Source organism: Parasteatoda tepidariorum, chromosome 2 (genome assembly GCF_043381705.1).
Source record: "Parasteatoda tepidariorum isolate YZ-2023 chromosome 2, CAS_Ptep_4.0, whole genome shotgun sequence".
NCBI lineage: Eukaryota > Metazoa > Arthropoda > Arachnida > Araneae > Theridiidae > Parasteatoda > Parasteatoda tepidariorum.
The window spans coordinates 49,569,927-49,592,592 of record NC_092205.1 but is presented as its reverse complement, the minus strand read 5'-3'; the positions used below and the strand labels follow the sequence as shown (position 1 = coordinate 49,592,592).

The 22,666-nt window shown below is 28.1% G+C and overlaps 1 protein-coding gene across 2 annotated transcripts in view; it reads right to left on the bottom strand.

Moving 5' to 3' along the window:
- Positions 1-490: 490 nt before the first annotated feature.
- The window catches only part of LOC107450954 (prolactin-releasing peptide receptor-like), a 99,990-nt gene continuing 77,814 nt past the window's right edge, over positions 491-22,666 (bottom strand). For both annotated transcript variants that reach the window (XM_016066898.3, XM_071177565.1), the window contains exons 2-3: positions 11,447-11,626; positions 491-6,098 (exon numbers count right to left, since the gene is read on the bottom strand). In XM_016066898.3, coding sequence (XP_015922384.1) covers positions 4,666-5,952 — 1,287 coding nt within the window. In that variant the 5' untranslated portion in view covers positions 5,953-6,098; positions 11,447-11,626 and the 3' untranslated portion in view covers positions 491-4,665. The remainder of the gene's footprint in view (positions 6,099-11,446; positions 11,627-22,666) is intronic.

Below are 22,666 nucleotides of genomic sequence, written 5' to 3'. Positions count from 1 at the left end.
TGAAAATTTGGATTTAATAAGTTTCATTAAATAAAAAACCTATATTTATTTAAACAAGAACATTGACATATTCATTACTAATTTGGTTAGGCAATTAAAATTTCAAACATTAGGAAACTACCTGATTAAGTATTAAGTTATATGTACTTTCTGTGATAATTTACAATAAATAAGCCTTTTATATTGTGATGAGTAGAGAAGCATTCATTTCATTCAAAACATTCATTCAAACAGGAGAGTTATTGAATTATTTCCATTACTTGGATTAGCAAGCATTTTTATTGAAGTGTTTCTATCTTTCAGACCACGTGAGTGATGCGAAGCTAACTATGAATTATACATGTGGTTTGGAAATCGAAAATCTCAGTTGTACCACAAAAGAGCATGACAAAGCAAACTCATGCAATATTTAAAATGTAACAAGACAAACTTTGTTACATTTTATAGATTGCATTTTTATACTACATAGACTAAACAAAAATATGGAGGAGACAGAACTGAAATTGAGTTTATTTAAAAAAATCTACATATTTTTGGTACAATATAATTAATAAATTCAAAATAATGCATAATTTTACGGAATACATTTTTCTCATATCTATGTTTGTGCTAGAACAAATACATGGTGCTAATAAGGTTTATACAATGTATTTATACAATATCATTCAAATCTAACTATACTCCATAGATAAAGCAAGGGTACAATACATATTTAGGTTATATGCCACGATGGTATTCCATTTGAAAAAACAAATTTCAAATTGAGGCTTTTTCTAAGTCTGAAATACGATCTAATATTTCCCAAAAAGTAATTTAAATTTATGCTAGTCTAAAGAATACGGAGCCCCATATGTTTCTATAGCTAGGCTAACGCTTATTTTATACTTACTTAGCCTGCAATATAAACTTTTTTTTACATATTCTTTTCTAACATAAGCTCAGATTGCTTTTTATTTATACAAATTATGCATTTATGTATATTTATAAGTATCAACAACAACAGACAGAAAAAAACAAATATATTTTATTGGAATGTGCAACAATATGTGTTCGTTATTGAGTTAGTAGATTTTATTGTTAATTGTTTTTTTTCTGTATAAACCATGTTTCTGAGAATAAAAATGCATTGATATATTTTATTTATTTAAATGGGTATTGAATTCATCAAAGAAATATCAATACTTTAAAGCATCATGTTACTTCTAAACTAAGTTTAATGATGCCAAAATTAATCAACACACTTAAAGTCATATTTATATTAGGCCGGGTGCACACAATGAGCGATGATTTAAAAACAATCAGTTTGCTTAAAGTAAAAGAAAATAAGAAACCAGAAGCAGTAATCATACAGGTTTTGTTGTGCTAAACTGAGAAAACTAGATTTTGATTGTCACCAAACTTAAAAACTAATTACTAAGATCATCCATAGAGGGCGCTACTGATTAAGATAAACTATAAAACAATGCTTTTAAAATAATCTCCAATTTGCATTCCCAATATTACTCATTAATTCCAATTGAATTAGTTCATTTTATATAATTGTGATGGCATATCTTAGGATCATCCTCAGGGATGTTTCCCAGACCATCGCCAATAGCCCATCGTGCAGCTCTAGTGCGACGTAAATGAACTACAACAACAACAACATTTTATATAATTCAGTGGAATGTTATTTAATTCAGTTGAATTTTGTTCATTTTATCATTTCAGTTAAAAGGATCTGAAATGCAGCAGAAATGCCAAAATTAATCAACACACTTAAAGTCATATTTATATTAGGCCGGGTGCACACAATGAGCGATGATTTAAAAACAATCAGTTTGCTTAAAGTAAAAGAAAATAAGAAAACAGAAGCAGTAATCATACAGGTTTTGTTGTGCTAAACTGAGAAAACTAGATTTTGATTGTCACCAAACTTAAAAATTAATTACTAAGATCATCCATAGAGGGCGCTACTGATTAAGATAAACTATAAAACAATGCTTTTAAAATAATCTCCAATTTGCATTCCCAATATTACTCATTAATTCCAATTGAATTAGTTCATTTTATATAATTGTGATGGCATATCTTAGGATCATCCTCAGGGATGTTTCCCAGACCATCGCCAATAGCCCATCGTGCAGCTCTAGTGCGACGTAAATGAACTACAACAACAACAACATTTTATATAATTCAGTGGAATGTTATTTAATTCAGTTGAATTTTGTTCATTTTATCATTTCAGTTAAAAGGATCTGAAATGCAGCAGAAAATTTGTTTTATAGTTTTTCCAATCTTAAACGCCATCTGCAGCGAAAATATGTAATTAGTTTAAAAATTTATGCAGGATTTGGAGAGAGTTCTAAGCAAAAGGCAGAAAACCGCATGCTTCGCTTAAATTCTGTTTTTAATTTATTTTAAACACAATCAGTCATTTATAGAATACCTGGTTTGTAAAGATTCCAACTAGGCCATTTAAATAGTGAATGTTATTTTAAAACATTTTCTCCAAGAAAACTAAGTTAATTGTTTCAAAATAGTAAAATTTCAATTTTATAATAAAATAATAAAAATTTAAATATTTCAAAATATTAAAAAATCGAAATATTTTTATCTTCAGTAAAAGTATAATTTTTTCTCTTAGTCATGTAACAATAGCTCTATAGAAATGAAGAAACATGCATTACAAAAACATTCAACATATATTTTCTTCATTAAAGTTATGTACACACAAACAATTATAATTACATTTACTTCATTACACGTGGTTTCAAGAATCGATGAGGGTATAACAAATTTTAAATAAATTCATTGAAGGAAAAAAAAAACGAATTCACTTTGAAAATCGTAAATTTGTGAGATGAAAAGGAAATAAAATAATAATAATAATATTGCGTAAGTAATATTGTAACATAATATTAAGTCTTTTTTAGGTTCAGTTACAAAAATTCAAATAAATGAGCTAAATTTCATAAAATTGAAAAGGTCCATATTTGTTTTATCAGTTTAATCTATGAATGAAGTGCTTTTGCTTTATTTTTAATGACTAATAAATTAAATTAAAAGCACCTGAATGATGCTTCTGATAATTTTTTAATTTCCTATTCAGCAAAAAAAAGAAGAAAAAAAATATGGTAACTTCTTTCTCTAAGTGAGATCAGATTTTTAGATTCAAAATTTATTTATTTTGCCTTTTACAGAAAAAAACCCTTATTATGAAAAAGTTAAAGTTCGTATCCAATCATTCTTTCCAGAGCTTACGTGATAGACATATATGAAGTAAAATAATTTTGGTAATATAAATAATGTCGTAGTTAGTGAAGATAGTAAATAAAAAGATTTTATCATAAGTTTCAATAATATAAAAAAAACAGACTTTTATTTCATTTTAAAAATAAGTACTAACTATAATTAGTATTACTTGATTAAAGACTTCAATCACTTCAAAAACATATAGATTGAAAACAACCGTCAACATGTTCCAAGCACTCACAAAAATAGACGTCCATTTTCAACACTTACGAGACAAGAATGAGAAAAAACAAAGTGACCTGGAACACCGAAAAGCCATTACATTACTACCACCCTGCTACTAAGATGTAGGACCATCTTTAGCCCTCAAAACTGCTAGCACCCGCCGTGGCGTTGATTCCACAAGGCACTGATAGGTAGTCTGAGATATCTGGTACCAAGCGCTCACCAACTGGTCCTGCAATTCCCTCACATTGCGCGGAGGTAGCGTGGCAGCACGAATTTGGTTTTCCAAGTAGGGCCACAAATGCTCTATTGGATTAAGGTCAGGTGAATTTGGGGGTCAAGACATGACTTGAAAGTCACTGGATTGTTCCTTGAACCAATCCATGACGATTCGACCCTTATGACATGGTGCATTATCCTGTTGGTAAACACCATCCTCCGCTGGAAAAACTGTTGCCATGAATAGGTGAACCTAGTCTACAACTATGTTCAAGTAACTTACAAACGTCAGGGATTGTTCTATGAGGATTATGGGTCCCAATGTGTCCCATGAAAACATTGTTCCTGGGCGAGAAACCATAAAAACCTGGGCGAGCCCATTGTTATAGATGGAGGGTGGTCATAATGTAATGGCTCTTCGGTGTAAAACGTTAAGTGGATATCGAAGAATGGAAAATAAAGGTGAGAAAAACTAGGAAAATATCAGATGGTAAGGAACTAATGTCGTTAACAAGGGAATTAGCATTCCTATGAATGAAGCTAGATTTCAGGACATCAAGATAAGCTGATGTATGTGCTCGCTTGAAACATGTCAATTGTTATATCCAATACAATATTCATTTCTCCAATATGTATATTTTTGAAGCTGATGAAGTTTTTCTTTAAAGCAAATCATATAATATCGTACCGTTTCAGTTCCATGAGATTTATTCATTTAAAACTAATTAGTGTCTCTAAAACTAGCAATTACATATTTTATGTTAAAGTAATTTAGTGAGTATTAATTAAAGTATAAAGATGATAAAAAATGCAAAATTTATAAACAGCTGGTATTTCTTTTTGTAATGCTGTCTAATACTATACTTCTTTAATGCGAATTTATATCACATGGACTTGAAATTTATAAATAAGAATAATACATAGTATGAAACAGAATAATAAATTAATTCTCACTAGCGTGTTTCGCTTTTTGTAGAATCAGCTGCTTTAAATAGGTTCCAAATCATTGCTCGTAACATTTATTCTTACTGTGTCGGTAACCGAGGTGCTATTTTTTGTTGCAGCAACTCGGTCCTTCTGAATTTTTCTGTCTTTATTTTGGATCTCTTTCATTGGAAGAAGTGTTACATTTTCGTGGCCATCATGTCCGTTGCAAGATTTATCAGCCTTGCCGCTTACAACCCTCTTTGACATCGTATTTGGAGCTTGAACAGCCGAATTAAAGCAAGGTAAAACAATCATAAACTCTTTTCTAAAATTTTCATTGAGCCAAGCATAGAGGAATGGGTTGTAACAGGTTGAGCTCATTGCAGCCGCATGAGACATGAAGAAAATTACGTTTAAAAATTTCCATGAAGCAGCTGGTATGTAAAAGTCTATAATAAGGTTGTAAATATTGATTGGCAACCAAGAAGCACCGAATATAACCACCATAGTGATAAGCATTCTGTTTGTGCGGCGTGTTCTTTCCCTCTCCATCTCTTCTTTCTTCACAGATTTGGTTCCTGGTTTTGATTTGGCGCGGTTTTTCAACTTGATGCACACTTTCATGTAGCAAAATGTAATAATGATAAATGGTACAACAAACTGTAAAATTGATGTAGAAAATCCAAACGCTCTTCGACTGGATTCATGGGGCCACACCTCATCACAATATATACCATTTTCAGTAGGAACCAACGCCATGAATATACCATACGGAAGGGTAAGCAATCCAGCTAGCACCCATACTGCTACAATTATCAAGTAACAATAAGTAACTTGAAGCCTTGGTTTAAATGGGTATATAATGACAAAAAATCTGTCGATGGCTATTGACATCAAAGTAAATGCTGATATATAGACGCTGACACCTTGAGCATAGGGTACTAGATGACAAAGTACCCTTCCAAATACCCACTGGCTCATGAACATGTAGAGCGGTGTAAATGGTACTGCAAACGTGCATAAAAGTATATCAGATAACGCTAGGTTAGTTATGAAGAAATTGGTTACAGTCTGCATTGATTTATTTCGGAATACAACATAGCAAACGAGAACGTTGCCACAAATTCCTATTGAAAATATAGTGATGTATATAGCGTAAAATATAGCTTTTAGTCCAGGTAAGTGACTAAATATATCAATTTGAGGATCATAATATTCTTCACTCTCATAAAATGGAGTATTATTGGTATTGTTTGGCCAGTCAAGTGTGAAATTTGCGTTCTGCATTAATACAGCATAGGCTGCATAGTTGCTGACATGAAAACCATTCGCTATATGAATAGACATTGTGTATTACTGTCAATATCAGTATGGAAAAAATAAATAGTCAAGTCTGTTTATTTTGCAGGGAAGTTTATTTACGATTTCTCACATTCTCTCTACTGTTTGAAGTCTTATTGAAACCATCATTGCTTCTATGACAAAATGCGTCACTGAAATAAAAAAAATACAATTGATTACCAGGTCATATCATAATTTTTATTTCATGAAAAGCTGTTCATTTTGATTTTTTTCCCTATACCTTTTATTTTAACATTATATTTACACAAATTAAATATTAATGTTACATATCTCCATTGATGATGCGTACCATAACTTCCCACTCAAAAATCATTGGGCAGTTTGTGATTTGAATATGCTTTTTGATTTTATTTATTTAAGCGAAGGTATTATGCACAATTGACACAAGGGAAAATAAATCATATTCCCGGAGTATTATTTAGTATCCAGGAATTTTAGGAGCAGCGAATTAGAAACGGATCAATTCAAATAAAGGAGAACTGCTACTTTTAATAAGTTTAGATATAATCGTTACATTTTTAATTTAAAAATTATAATATTTTGTGAATTAAGTAATGCACTTCCTAATTATCTATTATCTCTGAACAATTTTGATTTATTTTCGCCACATTTTTTCAGTCATCCTCGAATATGGCTGATTCAATATCTCTCTATATCTCAATATAACGTAAAAACATAATGATCTAACACAGTTTTCCATTGTGGTCGTTGCATTTTTGTCGGGCGGAAAATCACGTGGTAGGATTCAGTTTCCCCTCATTCATTTCCATATTGCTTTAGTTGTCATCAGCATAAAAATAATAAAAGTTTTAAAGGTATTCGTGATCGCAACGCTTAAGTACGCCCTCTAGCGGTAGCCTGAGAAGATTAGGCATTTATATATTAAGCTTTCATTTAGTTCCATCTGAATCATTGGTGGAGTCAGACGCCATTTTCTAAGCAGCAAATAAGAAGTAAATATTCCCTAAGGAAAAGGCCGAAGAACTTGAAAAAACTCTCCTGAACATCGGTAAATCTTTCAGAAACAGAACACACCTGCCATTTGAAGAAAAATTCCTCATTACTTTTTAACTTCTATTATCCACAAATTTGCAACTGATAACTTTCGATTTCGGGATCGCATACTGTTACAGATGTGTGTATTACTGTAAAATAAATTTTTTCTGTCTTCAATTCATTACATATTAAAGTGAAATCAACATCACTTTCTTCATTCCAATGAATAAATGTGAATTCAGAACGTAAAATACTGTAATAGTTATATTAGAATATTTTTTTTCTTTATAGAATAGTATATATTTCTGTTTCCACATGATTCGGAAATCAACAATAAAGAATCTTTCGAGTTTCTTGAAATGGTATCATTTGTACTGATTATTAACGAATTTTTATCGTTTTCTTGACAAGTACTTTTCAGTTTGGAAAGAATAATTTCAACTAGAATTCAGCTATTTTGTTTCTAAGCTACATATTAAAATTCATATCGAGATCTTACAATTATAAAATTTTGCTATGTGGTATGTTATCAAAAAATAATGAAGGGATAATCTAGGTATATATAATTTGAAAATAAAATTTTCAAACGAAGAACATTTCATTTGGAATTATCCGGATTTATAAAGCAGGTGAGTGTTATGATTTCTATAATAAAAAATTTGCTTGTAAATAATTTTTTTCTTGTTTGATAATAGTTCTCTTCAGAATGGTTTTTTACGTCTGATTAAGAATATAAGAATAAAAGAATTAAGAATATAAGAATAAAAAAAAGAAACATTATGAGGGTTTCTTATTTCAACATGAGGAATTTTTAAAATCGTTTTTTTTATCCTAAGAATTCCATATTTTACGCTTTTTAGTTTATAATTTTTTTGATAAAAATTGTTGTCAAAAACTTTTTTTGAAAAATTAAATGGTATAACATTTTGTGTTTATGCATACTTCCTGCATATTCTAATATTTGAAGTAATATGATTCAGAAAAGTATGGAATGAAATTTCGAAATTTACGTATTGACGCCACCGCGGCTACAGATTTGGCGGTTTCTAAGTGCCGCCTATCTGCACCAAAAATTTTTGCTTCAAATCATTAAATAGAACACTTTATTAAAAATCAAAACACTTTCAAAATTCAAAACACTTTATTTAGAAAGGAAGTAGTATCGGATTTTGGTGGAAAATGGGCCGATATAGAGTTTAATATAGATTCAAAACAATCTCTATTTTCTTTCACCAAATTCTGTCGCCATATGAACACTAATAAATAAGATTCCAAATGAAATAACGCTTCCAAAACGTGTGTTTACCAAGATAAAGTTTCATGTGATGGGAATTGGTACATTTTCGTTTTTTTAGTAAAATATTTCGCACCAGAAAAAATAAAATTGCATCCTGTTCTACTTTTGACAAATGCCAAAGACGCATTTTTGTAGCACTAAAAATGGCGTCAAAAAACAGCAAACAACAAGGTAACAAGGAATCCAAAAGATACATGTGTGCGAACAACAGTATTGTTCTTTATTGGCTCATTAGAGCAACTTCTGTTGGGGTGGCGTTAGTACGTAAGTACCAAGAATTTAGCTATTCTGTTTTTAAGTTTCATATTGAAATTCATATCAAGATCTTGCAATTATAAAATTTTACTGCGTTTTATGACATCTTAAAGTAAGGAAGGGATAATATGGGTATATATTATTTGAGAATAAAGTGTTCAAAAGAAGATTATATCATTTTGTAATTCTCTGGATTTATAAAGCAGGTAAGTGTTATAATTTATAAAATAAAAAATTTTACTTGAAAATAATTATTTTTCTTGTTTGATGATATCTTTCTATAGAATGGTTTTCTACGTCACATTATAAGTAAAAAAAAACATGAAAGTGTTTTATTTCAATCAGAGGAATTTTTAGATTTTTTTTTTGTTTCGTAAGCATTCATTATTTTCCGTTTTCTAGTTTCTAAATACTGATTTTTATTGAAACTTAAAATTTTTTTATTAAAATTGTTGTCAAAAAACTTTTTTTACAAAATTAAATTATGTAAAATTATGAGGCTTATGCATACTTTTTGATTATTTTAATGTTTAAAGTAATATGATTCCTAAAACTACGGAATGCAAAGTTTAAATAGGCCTTTCATGCTATATCATTAAATTCAGTAAAACTTTTTTTCAGGCAATAGGTTTTAACTTTAATAAGAAGATACAAATTTGTTTCTGTTTGTTTACAAATATTTTTCCGATGTGTTTTGAATGTTCCTTCTCTAAAAAGAAAAGAGATACCATTTTGTTTTCGTTTGCATAAAAAAAATATCAAGCATATTTCTTTTTTCAATTTAATAAGCCACAATAAAGAAGGAACGTTACAATGCTACACGCTACACTTAAGACGTCTCCAGCGTAACTGAATAAATGTTCATATAGCAGTCGCAGGTATTCGTCTCATACAACAGCGCCCCCTATAGTTCGTTGCGATCGCGAATTGTTTTTCTATAAGCATGTTTGTATCCCTACTTTAAAGGTATTTATCTGTAATTTTTATCTATAATAAAAATTGTAAAAGGAATCTATTATAAAAATACACTTCCCTTACATTTTAGTCGAACCATTTTATGACGTTATCAATAAATTTAATTAAATAGTTACATGCAGTTTTCCACTGTTAATGGTGTGTTTTTATTGGCTGAAAGCTACGTGGTAGGATCCAGTTTTCTCTCATTAACACCCAAATACACCCATATTTTTCGGGATGATATCAGCTTAAAATTAATTTTATTCATTATTTTAGTATTGTCCTATAAAATATTTGCGCCCCTAATTTAAAGGCATTTATCTGCAATTTTTATTTTTTTTACTCTATTCTGCTATTATTACGTTTTTGATTCCTTTCTAATCTAAGAGTTTAAAATTAAAATAGTTGTTTATTTATTATAACATAATACTATGATATTGCCTTATTACTATACACTTTGAAATATACTTATGTGAGTCGGTGTCTAAACTTATTAACCATTTTACAATAATTATTATTTTTCGATGCAAATTACTACAATATACTATTATAAATTACAGTTAAATAGATTTATTTTATATAATGATATTATTTTATATGATGAATTTAATGATCAGTGTCATGCACAGTGAGGCGTATGTACGAATTGTATGTAATATAGTAGCCTTTTCGGTAAGTAAAAGTATTAACTTACGATTGATCACAAAAAATTGTTATTGAAATAAACCTTTAGTTTTAAGTGTTATTTTAAGAAATAATTGCTAAACAAAACTATTTATGTTCACTAATAGACTAAGGGTAAGACTTTAATGTAATCCAAAGGAAAATGTTTTAAAGTTAGAGGAGTAAGCAAACACAATTTTTGGTACATATATTAGTGAGTAATTTAAACTTTCGTTGAAAAAACTGTTTCTGGTTAGCACTGTAAGAAATTCTGAATAAAAATATGGTAAAAATTACTGACTGTGTGCCGATACCTTTTACCATAAAATTTAACGGAGCAAAAATCTGATAATGAGTAATTTTTATGTATATACATAGTAATATTTACTGTAAAATCACGGAATTACTATAATGAAATAAACATTACTGTAAAATGTTATGGTTTTATCTATTATCTATTTTACGGTATACTATTTTAATGTAAAATTTATTTTTATCATACAATTCGCTGTAAATTGTTACGTTTAAAATAAATTTTACACTAAAATGGATTTTACGGATGCTGCATTCAAGGTGTCCATAATGCTTACCGGAATTTCCTACAGTGAAAAAACAACAAATATTGCAAAGTTATCATCGAGAATGATAAGCGGCAGTGAACATGAAGCTGAGCCCCTTAGTACTGTTATAAAGATTGATGAAACCCAAATTCCGTGATCTCCGTATTATTCTTGTTAAATTAATTAAAATTCTAAAACTTAGTGCTCTGACTGAGTGACTGTAAATAAAAATAGTTATTTTTTACAAAAATATTTAGTAAGTGGGTCCCATTACTTTTGCTTTAGATCGGACATTTTCTTAGATTTCGGAATTAGAGCTTACACAAATGGGGACAACCCTACATACCTTAAACACGGTCAATGCCCGCAAGTGATAAAATATTAACTCTAGATTGCCCAAAGAAGTCATTTTAATTGCTTTTCAACTGATTTTCATTTGAAAAAAATGTACAAATAATGAAGCATAAATTACTTTTTTTTCCAAGTGAAGTAATTTTTTTATTGTTAATATTTACTAATAATTTGCTATGTAACAGTAAATAATATAAAAAATATTAAAATTTAATTTAAAACAATTCTTTACACATTAGTTTTTCTTTCACAATGCAGTTATTTTGACTGCTTTTGGGCAATATAGGTATATACTAAGTTTCAGTCTTTCAACAATGTCACTCTAATGTTTCTGAATTCCTAGAAAAAAATAATTATTTTTCTTTCATTTTATAAGGTATGATGTTAAATTATATATTACCTGAAATAGAGGATCACTCTTTCATTCTGAGGCAGATGATGTCTGTGTTAATGCGCTACATTTTTTGTTGCAGACAAATATCGAAGGAAGTGTTCTTGAAGATGAAATGCAAAACAGCATGAAAATCGTTCCTCCGAGTTAATTGCAGCGAAAAGGAATCATTCGATGAACCTTTGAAATCTGAAAAGAAAAGAAAAATGTCGTTAGATCTATTTTACAATGTAATGTAATTATGAATAGATATTTTACATAAATAATACCCATCTATATCACTTTAAGCTTTTCTTACTTTCGTTCTCTTCAGGACAAAGTTTTGCACTCTTAAAGAATTTTATAAATTTTATTAAAGAGTTTAAATATTTTACTTTAAATTAAATTTCAAATTTTAGAATTTATAATTAGATGGTTTGTATCACGGCAAGCAATTGTATCATATACAATACAAGTATTAATTTGTTATAGGTAAATAACAAAATAATTAATATTTATGAGAAAAGTATTTCTTACCTGCAACAAATAACTTAATAGTTATTAATTTTATAATTTAACAGAAAATTAAATATTTTCAGATTGAATAAAAATGTACTTGATTTGTGTAACAAGTTCTAGAGAAATTGTGGAAAAAATTAACATTAAGGGGTTCACTTGATTAAATTATTAAACAGTAAATAATTCCGTTTAAAATTACGGTAAAAAGTAAAAGCTACAGTAAAATCTGTGTAACAGTAAAACTTTACGGTGCAAAAATCTGATTTATCGAGCTTTTTACAGTAACATTTGCTGTAAAATCACTGTAAATAAATAAATATTACTGTAAACATTACGGTATAACATTTTACGGTAAACATGGATTTTGCGAATGCTATACTCAAGATGCTAAAAATCTAACTCTATCAAAAAATGTCTATTTTTGCAGAAATTGCAAAAGCACTTCAATATGAACGGAAAAATTACTAAATGAGTGGTTTAAATACAGCGTCTTTTGTTTTCATTTATCAGAATTATGTGTCTTTTAAAAAGAAATGTCATTACCACAGAGCACTGTAATTGTAACATGTTTTTTTTTCGTGCATATTAACAATTAACAAGGAAAGTGCTATGGGGGGGTGCTCAAGGTAGGTGTTGTTAATTAAATGCAATGAATTAAAATTTAAGATTTAATGTTTGAAATCCGTTTTAATTTGCATAGACTGCGTTATTTTTTAAATAAATCAATTTTAAAACTAGCATGCACTTGTTAAAAAAGAAAACTTTAACAAGTAATGAGCTAAACTTGAAATCAAATACCTCGATATTTTATAACGAAATTTAAAGACGTTATTGCTGTTAACACAAAGAACAAATTTTACTATAAAAAGAATAGCTAAGCTGAAGAATCGAAAAAGAATAGCTAAAAAGAATAGCTAAAAAGAATAGCTAAAAGAATAGCTAAGCTATGATTCACAGGAACGTTCTAGTGATCACAAATGAAAATATGTAAAACATACAATAAGAAGATATTTATTCCTGAAAGAAAATTGCGGAAATGGAATAAGATCTTATGGTACAGAAAACGTGTATCAAATTAGAGGAGAAAGTTTTAGAACATCTGAAGACCATAAATTTATGACTAAAAGAATTAACATTAACGGTGCGAAACTTGCAGGGTGCTTTTAAAGTGGTGATACTAAATGATGCAGCTGGTGTAACTAAGTACGTAAAACAAGCATTTGGTAAGTTCATAAATTTATTTAATGTCTGTACTTGTTTTGAGCCTCTTCTCATCATTTTAAATCACCATGTTGGCTAGATAATGAATGCATTAAAGAAGGAAAATATGACGCACTCTTAGAAAGTTATAATAACGAAAAAAACAATGGCTGGATTTATTGACAAAAGAAATTGTTAATTTGATTTACTGACAAAAGAAATTGTTAATTTGATTTATTGACAGAAGAATTTAAAGTAATTCAATAAATAATTAAAATGAAAGTAATAAAGTAAAATAATTAATAAAAGTAAAGAAGAAATAATTAGTTTAGTCATAGAAGTAAAATAAGAAATAAGAATAAGTAAAGTAATTAATAAAAGTAAAAAAAGTAATAAAAGTAAAATAAGCAATAAGAATAACTAAAATAATTAAAATAAGTAATATAAAATAACTGAAATAAGTAAACTAAATCATTTTTTCTTTCATTAATGTTTTCACATAAGAAAAACCATATTGTAAATCCTTTATATAAGAAGAAAGTCGAAAGTCGTAATTTGACTATTATTTCATTATCTAATCAACCTTAAAAATATCTTCTATTTCAATGCAGTCTAAACCATATTAATTTAAAATGTTTATTTTATTTTTTTCGCAACTGTATTATTTCATGTCATTTGAAAAAAATAGATGCTTAAATAAAATTATTTGAAAATATTTAGTTGACTAATATATTTTTTCTCTCTTTTCCTTTTCTTCAAATATTCATACTGAAAGGAAATGAGAAGCAATTTATTATTTATTTTTTTAGTTTTATTTTTCAAATTTTATTTTTAATGTTAGAAGTTTAATGCCAAATATTTTGTGAACAGTTTGCACCATTAAGATACTTCAATTTCATGTTTTATTAATTCTTAAGATTTTTAACATGTGGTTCAATATTTAAAATTTGAATTTTAAGTTTAGTAATTATCTCTTTAATATTTATATACATATTTTTTAATTGCTTTTGAAATAATTAGAGTTTTTTTTCATTGTTTTAAAATGTTGCTATGTGTCCTGTAAGAAACTATACGTCCTTATACGAAGCTAAGTTAAGAAAAATCAATGCCAATGTTGAAAAGAAAGGTTAGTAAATCATATAATTTACAATAAAAATAAAACTGAATTCTTTTTTAATTCTTTAAAATCGTTTTCCTAAAAATGAGCTTTTTTTGCTATTTCTATCAATGTTTCTTGTATCCATGATTCTTTTTGCCAACCAATTACCAACTATGATGCTAACAAGAGTTGTCTTCTGAATGTCCTCATGTTTCAGTCGTAACTGTAATTTACTATTACAGCTGAGACTGTCTCAATCAAAGCAAATTAGACTTTATATTGAAGGAAGAAAGAAACATGATAACCATGATAACACTTCTTATTACCATTTATTTTGTCCCATTACAGTACAAATATATATATANATATAAATATATAATGACAAAATATAAAATTTGAAAAAAATTAGTCGAAGGCTTTCAACGTAATTAAATAATTAAAATTGAAATTTTTAAATTTTTGATTTAGTAAATTTATCTGTCTGCTTTTGTTCAAAAACTGTATTTTGTCTTTTTAAAACACCTAGTTTAAAATGGTTTAAAATTAGTACATTACAGTTCAAAAGTTTATAAATTGAATAACAAGAAATGATAACTAATTATGGAATGATGCTTAATCTTGGTATTATATCTTTATAAACAATTAATAGAATTGTATGCAAAGTATTTTTTGTTAATTTTCTTAAAAAAATTACAGATTTATTTTGCAAAAAACAAACAAATCAAAAAATAAATAAGTAAATAAAAAATTAAATTTAACATTAAACGAACGTACTTTTAAAAACCTCTATCGAATAAACTATTAAGACCATAATATTCCTGATTGGGGCGACAAACTCCTTATTTTGTGGGTCACGAATTTCAATTTGTTGAAAAATACTTTTTATTCAGAGAAAGTCTACTTCTTATATTTGATTTAGTATAGAAATATCGTCTGCGAAATTGATTAGAATAGTTAAAGTCAATTTATAATTGAAATTTAGAAAGAGAAAATCTGATTATAAAATGACGAATTTATTATGGTGTCCCTTTCTTCTTCAGTTCTTACGATAGACAAAATTTAAATTACTTTTTTATGCTATAACTGATAAAAAAATTACTTTTCCTTTGTTTAAACACTATTTTCTAAGATACCTGTTCCTAATAAACTCTTATTGGAAGTGAATAACAAAATACAGGTACTAGAGAAAGTTTTAAAAAAAATAGTTAAACAGGGTTTAGAAATTGTTTTTCTTTTTTCTCTGGTTTTTATGAAAAAACTAGCGCTAATTGATTACATTAGTTCATTAAATTTTCTATTGATTCTTTTCTAAACAAGTTTTTTAAAAAAACTGAAACTTTTACTAAAGATCTTTTTAAGAAGCTGCCAAACATAAATGATTAAAAACATTCTTTCAAAAAAGAGGTATAATCAAGCCTAAATTATATGACCTGCATCAGCTTTTGTTAATCAGTCTTCTGTGTCTGAAAAATACTCTTTAAAGAAAAAGAAACATTTTTTATTGTTTTGTCTTAGAATTTATACATCATAGAAAAAATCTATTAAGTTAAGAGTGTATTGATTTCCAGTTTAAACATTCAATGCAAAAATAAATTAATCTTTCAAACTCTTGAATTTCATATAAATTTTATCATCTTAAAGCAGTAGTGATGTTCTACATTTAATTAGATTTTAAAAACTATTTAGACACGACTGAATACATATCAGTTTCAATTGCTTATTTTCTCGTCGATGATATCCAGATTGCTCAATAGAAAATTTAATTTGAAACATTACATGAGAAAAAAATAGTAAAGTTATGTGCGTGAGGAATTACGAAAAATTATGCTTTTAATCTGGATTCTGGATAAGATATATCCATGGATGTGTTAAACAATATCCCACAGTATTTGTGAAAATGATAAAGAAAGTTTTTATTTTGTTTTTTAAAGAAGAAAAAAGATGTGTATAAAAGCGTCCTCAAAAATGATATGAGCGGGATGTTATGGATTTAAGTATAGACAATTAAGAAAAACCTATTTCAAATAAGACAAATGTATGAGATAGTTATTTAGATTCGAAAACATTGGAATATAGATTGGAACTAGTAAAATAATTGTTCCTGAAATTGAACTGTTGAAATATGTACATCAAACAATTATGTGAGCCTAAGCTGATTTGGATCTGATTTAAACCTACTCATTTGGATCGATTTTTTCCAACAATTTACAAATTTCATTGTGTAATTTGAAACCAGCCACGACTTCCCGACGCTATGTAGTTAGGGCGTAAGGTTGAAAAAGTGAAATTTCAATGTTGAAACCCATTGTAACACATGAAACTTTCTTCAATATAGTAATAAATAATAAAGACTTCAAAGGTAGGCACGACATACTGGATCACGTTGCAATATTTTCCTCTTCGTTGAGTTGTTCTCATGCAATATCGTAAAAACGCGTTTTTTCATTGTTTCAAAGTGCGCTGCCGTGGAAACAGCATCGTTATAAAATCTTGAAAATACAAAAGCAGACGAGATCTCGTGAAAAATTAAATACCTCATTGAAGCTCGCTAAACTCATAGTTTAAATGCTGAAGTAAAAATACGGGCTGGAAAAGTAATAAAAAATTTACGAAATACTGTTCATCTTATTTCAAACCGAGTTTCATGCTCTCTACGGTAAAGGATAGAATTTGTAGAGACTGTTTCAACTTCCGGTAGAAAATTCAGGTAGAAGAATTTCTGCTAGTGTAAACTAAATTGCGTAAATCCACATCTCAACGATCAGGCAATTTCACATCAATGTAGGATAATTTCGCAAAGTACTTTTTTTTTTCATCTCATATTTTAAATTATGAAGAACACAATTTTTCGCAAAAATACAGCACAAAATTTAAATTTAGAATAACTAAGTATTCCGAGTATGTACAATAAAACCAGGGACGTCAAAAAAATAATACTATGACATCAAAAGAGGAGCTCAAAACTTCAAGTAGGTTTTTTTAAATTTTTTTTATTATAGATGGTGAATATTAAACCGTCACAGGTAATTTTAAATACGAAATATGCCTATTATTATACATACAAACCGTATTTCAACTTCAAGACTTTTAATTTTATCAAACTGTAAAACTTTTGCTGCAAAACATAAATAATAATTAGCATTTTAAAACATCTTTTTACGATACAAATTTTTAATTAATAAAGTCTATATTGTTATCTTTTAAGTAAACATTTCATAGTTTCTAAAAAAGAAAATCAGAATTATACAGACGAGAGGCTGAGTGCCAACAGCTGCAAGATGCACTAACTATATAAATAAGCAAATTTTTGAGTGTTAATATTTTAAACTCAAATTAGTTAACTCTCACATACTGGGTCAAAATATAAAGAAAAAAATTAACAGCAAAAAATCTTTTATCTAGGCTTAAAAATTAAAAAAAAAGAAATAAGTCTATTTTAATTACCAATCTAGCGTGTTCTATGAATGTAAAGACTGATTTTAACTATTTTACGTAAAAAATAATTTACTTGGTTAATCTGCTGTTTAGTTCCTCTAAAACGCAATTAATATATTTTTTTTTTAAAATTTAAAATATGCTTTCAGACATAGTATTTACTGTTATAGATCAATCTATTCTTTTAACGTAACAGTAAAAGTTCGTTTCTGTTTAGCAATAAAAAATGGAAGAAAAAAGGGACTTGCAAACAAAATTCACTGGGTCGTAATAGAACGTTTAAATTCTCTAGCCCATCAATTACAGTGAATAAGTGCACAGTTAAATTTCATCAAATTTTCAAATTTTTAATATCCGTAAAACACCATAAGTCAGTTATTTTTCAATATCAACATTTGCTGTATGGAGCATTTTAAAAAAAAGATTTAAAGTGATAATTCGTCTTGTCGAATCTGAAAAATGTCCATAAGAGCAAATTTGCAAGATGCAAGAATTAAATTCACTCTCATAATGCAAGTTTATGTTTACATAGTGTTGATTTTTGACTTAGCGATTTTAAATCCAGAATTACTTGAAATTCTACGACTGGTGGACCAGCTGTTTGCTGGGGTCACCTTGTTTATTATAATTCAGTGAGCATGTACAAGTAACATATATAGGAACACATTTAATAAGGAAATTTAAAAGGACCATTAGTATTCCAGGTACATGCTTTTATCAATTATCTGCTATAATTTAGTTTATCTAAACAATTCCTTAAATATGCTAACGAGTTTAATACCATCAAGAATCTATCAAATTATTTGCTCAAACATAATGGAATCAACAAAAGTAAGAAATCAGGAGTAAAAGGTACCAGAATTAAAACTCCAGGATGTATTATTACCCTTTTCTAAACCAGTAAGTATGCAAATTAAATTTCCAATTCTTAGTGCTCAACTACATTTCTAATTAAGAGCGTTCGTGTTCATTTCAGTTTGAATAAGCTTCAAGATGACAAAGAAAATAAAAAGAAACAGCCCGCATCTGTTGAAAAAGAGAGTCGAGATCATGAGGGCAGTTTTTCTTTTGTGATATCCTAACCCAAAAGTAAGTAAATAATCTCTTTTGAAGTTCCCTTTGCATGGACGAACAGTTTTGATCTTTTGAAAGGATATTTTATTTGAAATACGAAATTAACGCTCTAATTCTTATTACGGTTGAAAAAAAGTATCTGATGAAGCAAAATAATTTTATTGACATGGTATAGCCTTTTATTGCTTAATCCTAGCTCCAGCACTGTAAAAAATAGATACTCAAATATCACAAAAATTTCTTCGTTTTTGACAAAACCATTTTCTGGTATATGCTTTAAACGAATTTTTCGTCAAAGTGACTGCCATGCTGAAATATGCATAACATATTTCCTAACATTTAAAAACAAAATAATTATCAAATCGCAAAACAATTAAAAAACGTTTTTATTTATCACGCTTTCTTTTCCGCCAATACATTTGAATGCATATACATTGCCAATACATGCCAATACATTTGAGAAGAAAAAGAACCATGGCTATAGATTAAATCAATTAATTACCAATACACGGATTCCTTAACTTTCTTTGGCGAAAACTATGCTAACGTACTCATAACACTAACAAATTAGATTTTTTGGTGGACTCCTGTGGGGCTTAGTCTTGTAGTCACGCTATTTTCTAGATTTGTTAATTTATATACACACAAAAATGAATCATTTTTTAAAATGAAATAAATTAAAAGGAATCACAATTGAATTAAATTAAATACTGAAATGACCTTAAAATGAATCATTTCCATATTTTTTAAATAAAATATTTTTATTACTTATCGAATTTAATTCTTCATTAGAGCGATTTCTATTCTTCAATATCTACATCACTCTGGAATAATGTATGGACAAATGGAATTACATCAATAAACAACCTCCTCAACTTATGTCAATACATCAAATCTTTCAACAAATCAAATTATTACTATATAGTGACAAAATAACTATCGTCTCTTCGTTAGATTATTCTCTTATGGTTAATACATCAACTCTTTCAACAAATCAAATTATTCCTATATAGTGGCAAAATAACTATCGTCTCTTCTTTAGATTATTCTCTTATGGTTAATACATCGACTCTTTCAACAAATCAAATTATTCCTATATAGTGACAAAATAACTATCGTCTCTTCGTTAGATTATTCCTTTATGGTTAATACATCAACTCTTTCAACAAATCAAATTATTCCTATATAGTGACAAAATAACTATCGTCTCTTCTTTAGCGAAGCGATATTTGTCAAAATTAATGAAATATTTCTTCATTTTATTTTTACCAGAAAATAAAACTCGTACTGCTTTAAGTATCCAACTTTCTGATTATTATTTTATCATTTGCACCATATATATGGAGCAATGACGAAGGACAGCTAGAAGGACAGGTGGAACGGAGAGATAAATTGCATCCATGCAGCAATCATGGGATCTTTCTTTTATGAGGCCAACTCCTAGACCACATTGGGATTCGATCATTCTGAAAAGAAGTCAACTTTTTGAACACCATACAATCGGTCTGATTACTTCGTCATTTTATTTTACATCATCTAGTCTTCACTCCAGTTTCGTCATTCTAGTTAGCAATCTAACTCAATGCATTACAACGAGGTTTCAAGTGGAGGAAACATTTTCGCTATATATTCGAGAGATCACGTTTTGTCATAAACCAAGTGATTTCGCAACGAAATTATTCTCAAAATTAACGAAATATAACTCAAGGATTTCTGAATTTAAAGTGAGAGTTTTATTGCGTTAAAGTGCGTTAAAATGGTCAGATTTTATGCATCTTTTCTTTTTAGGATTTCTGAATCAATTGGCAACTATTTGTTACTGATTTAATTATTTATCTGTTGTTTCTGTTTTGATTTTCTTGTTATAGTTCATATTTTATAAGTTCATATTTTATAAGTTCATTTTGAAATAAGCCGTTGTAACGATGCTAGGAAGAAAATAGGGTTGAAGCGGGCAAGTTTAGGCTAATTTTTTACTTTTGTCATTTTAGTTACTTGAATAAGCATCAACTTAAAATTAGATCATTTCGCAACAAGAAATTTTAAGTTTCAGCCATTCTTGAATTCAAGTTCGAATGTGTTACAAGCTTAGATAAAATGCAGCTTCAGTAAATTTCGGTTCGGTTTTTTATTAATTTACAGTATCAATTTTAAAAAAATATATTCGATTTGTATCTGTTTCTCTTGTTATGGATTATATTTGAACTCAAAGTTTAATATCAGGATATGTTTAGTTTATAATTTGCATTTATAATTTTTATTTAAATTCAATTTCCAAACAAGAAATTTTAATTTTCTCTTATTCTTAAATTCAAGTTCAAATAAGTCCCAAGCTTAGATGAAGTGCAGCTTCAGTGAATTTTGGTTCGGAAATTAAATTCCAGGTATACTAAGCTTTTCGTCATTTGACAGCTAACTTCTTAAAATCCTATTTTTTTTTTAAAAAAAAAGCTTAACATCTATACATGTACTAAAAATTTTATTTCTGTGCATATACTACGACTTTAATATCTATACACATTCAGTTTTTTCTTTTTATTTACATATTTGAAAGAAATCTTAAGTTTCAATTTTCCAACAAGACATTTTAATTTTCTCTGATTCTTAAATTTACGTTCGAACAAGTCCCAAGCTTAGATGAAGTGCAGCTTCAGTGAATTCTGGTTCGGAAATTAAATTCCAGGCATACTAAGCTTTTCGTCATTTGGCAACTAACTTTTTAAAATCCTACTTCAAGAAAAGCTTAACATCTACGCACGAATTAAAATTTTAACATCTATACAAATACTAAGACTTTAATATCTATACACATTAAGTTTTTACTTTTTATTTACGTTTTTAAAAGAAATCTTGAGTTTCAATTTCCCAATAAGAAATTTTAATTTTCTCTTATTCTTAAATTCAAGTTCAAGTAAAGTCCCAAGCTTAGATGAAGTGCAGCTTCAGTGAATTCTGGTTCGGAAATTAAATTCCAGGCATACTAAGCTTTTCGTCATTTGACAGCTAACCTTTTAAAATCCTACTTCCTTCTAGAAATTCACCGAAGGAGAAACTTTCATTTGATAAATTATGCTTAATTTAGTTTCCACTCCATAAAGTCCTAATCTTGGCACCTGCATAGGTTTTCAGTAATCGAGTTAGCTCTTAACCTCTTCATTGACGGCTGGAGTAATTGCTTTCGACTCAAGGAAACATAGTTATCAAGCAGTTATCTCTGTATTACTACACCTTAGCTCCTTCCATCGTTCAAGATAAGAGGAAAAAAAATGAACAGGTTGTTAAATTCAAGGAGAAATTGGATAAAATCTGCAATAAAGTGGAGTTATTAGGCCACTTAAATAAAAAGATCTATTTTATAGAAACACTTAGTTGTGTGTCTTATTTATTTGCTATGATATTCTTTATCGCTTCCTTTTAAGAGACTTTCTAAGTAGGATGTGATAATTGGTTGTGTGCTAAATAAAAGTTGTTGACAAAAAGAGGCATAATAAATCTATAAATCATAAATGAAATTAAGTTTTATAGTATTTATTTATTAAGGAAAGTAAAAAATTTGGTTTCCGAAAGTTTAGCTTATATTAATTAGACATATTTATGCGAAGCAGGTATTTTTCTATACTCTCATCTGTTTGCTAATTTTGTTCTTAATTTAATTTTGCCATCTAACTATTTCAGGAACTACGGGGAACCATACTGTACTTAAAAAAGATAAATTTCTATTCCAATAATAAATCAAAATAAAAAGATACAGTTCAATGTTAGAGACTTATATTTTAAAATAAAATAAAACTCAGAATATTTGTTAGGCATTTTAATTAAAAATATTTAAATTACACTATTTTAGAAAATTTTTTTTACAATAAAATCGCATTAATGTGTCCAAAAAGTCTTTTTTTTTTCAATGAAATAAAATTCGGATTTAA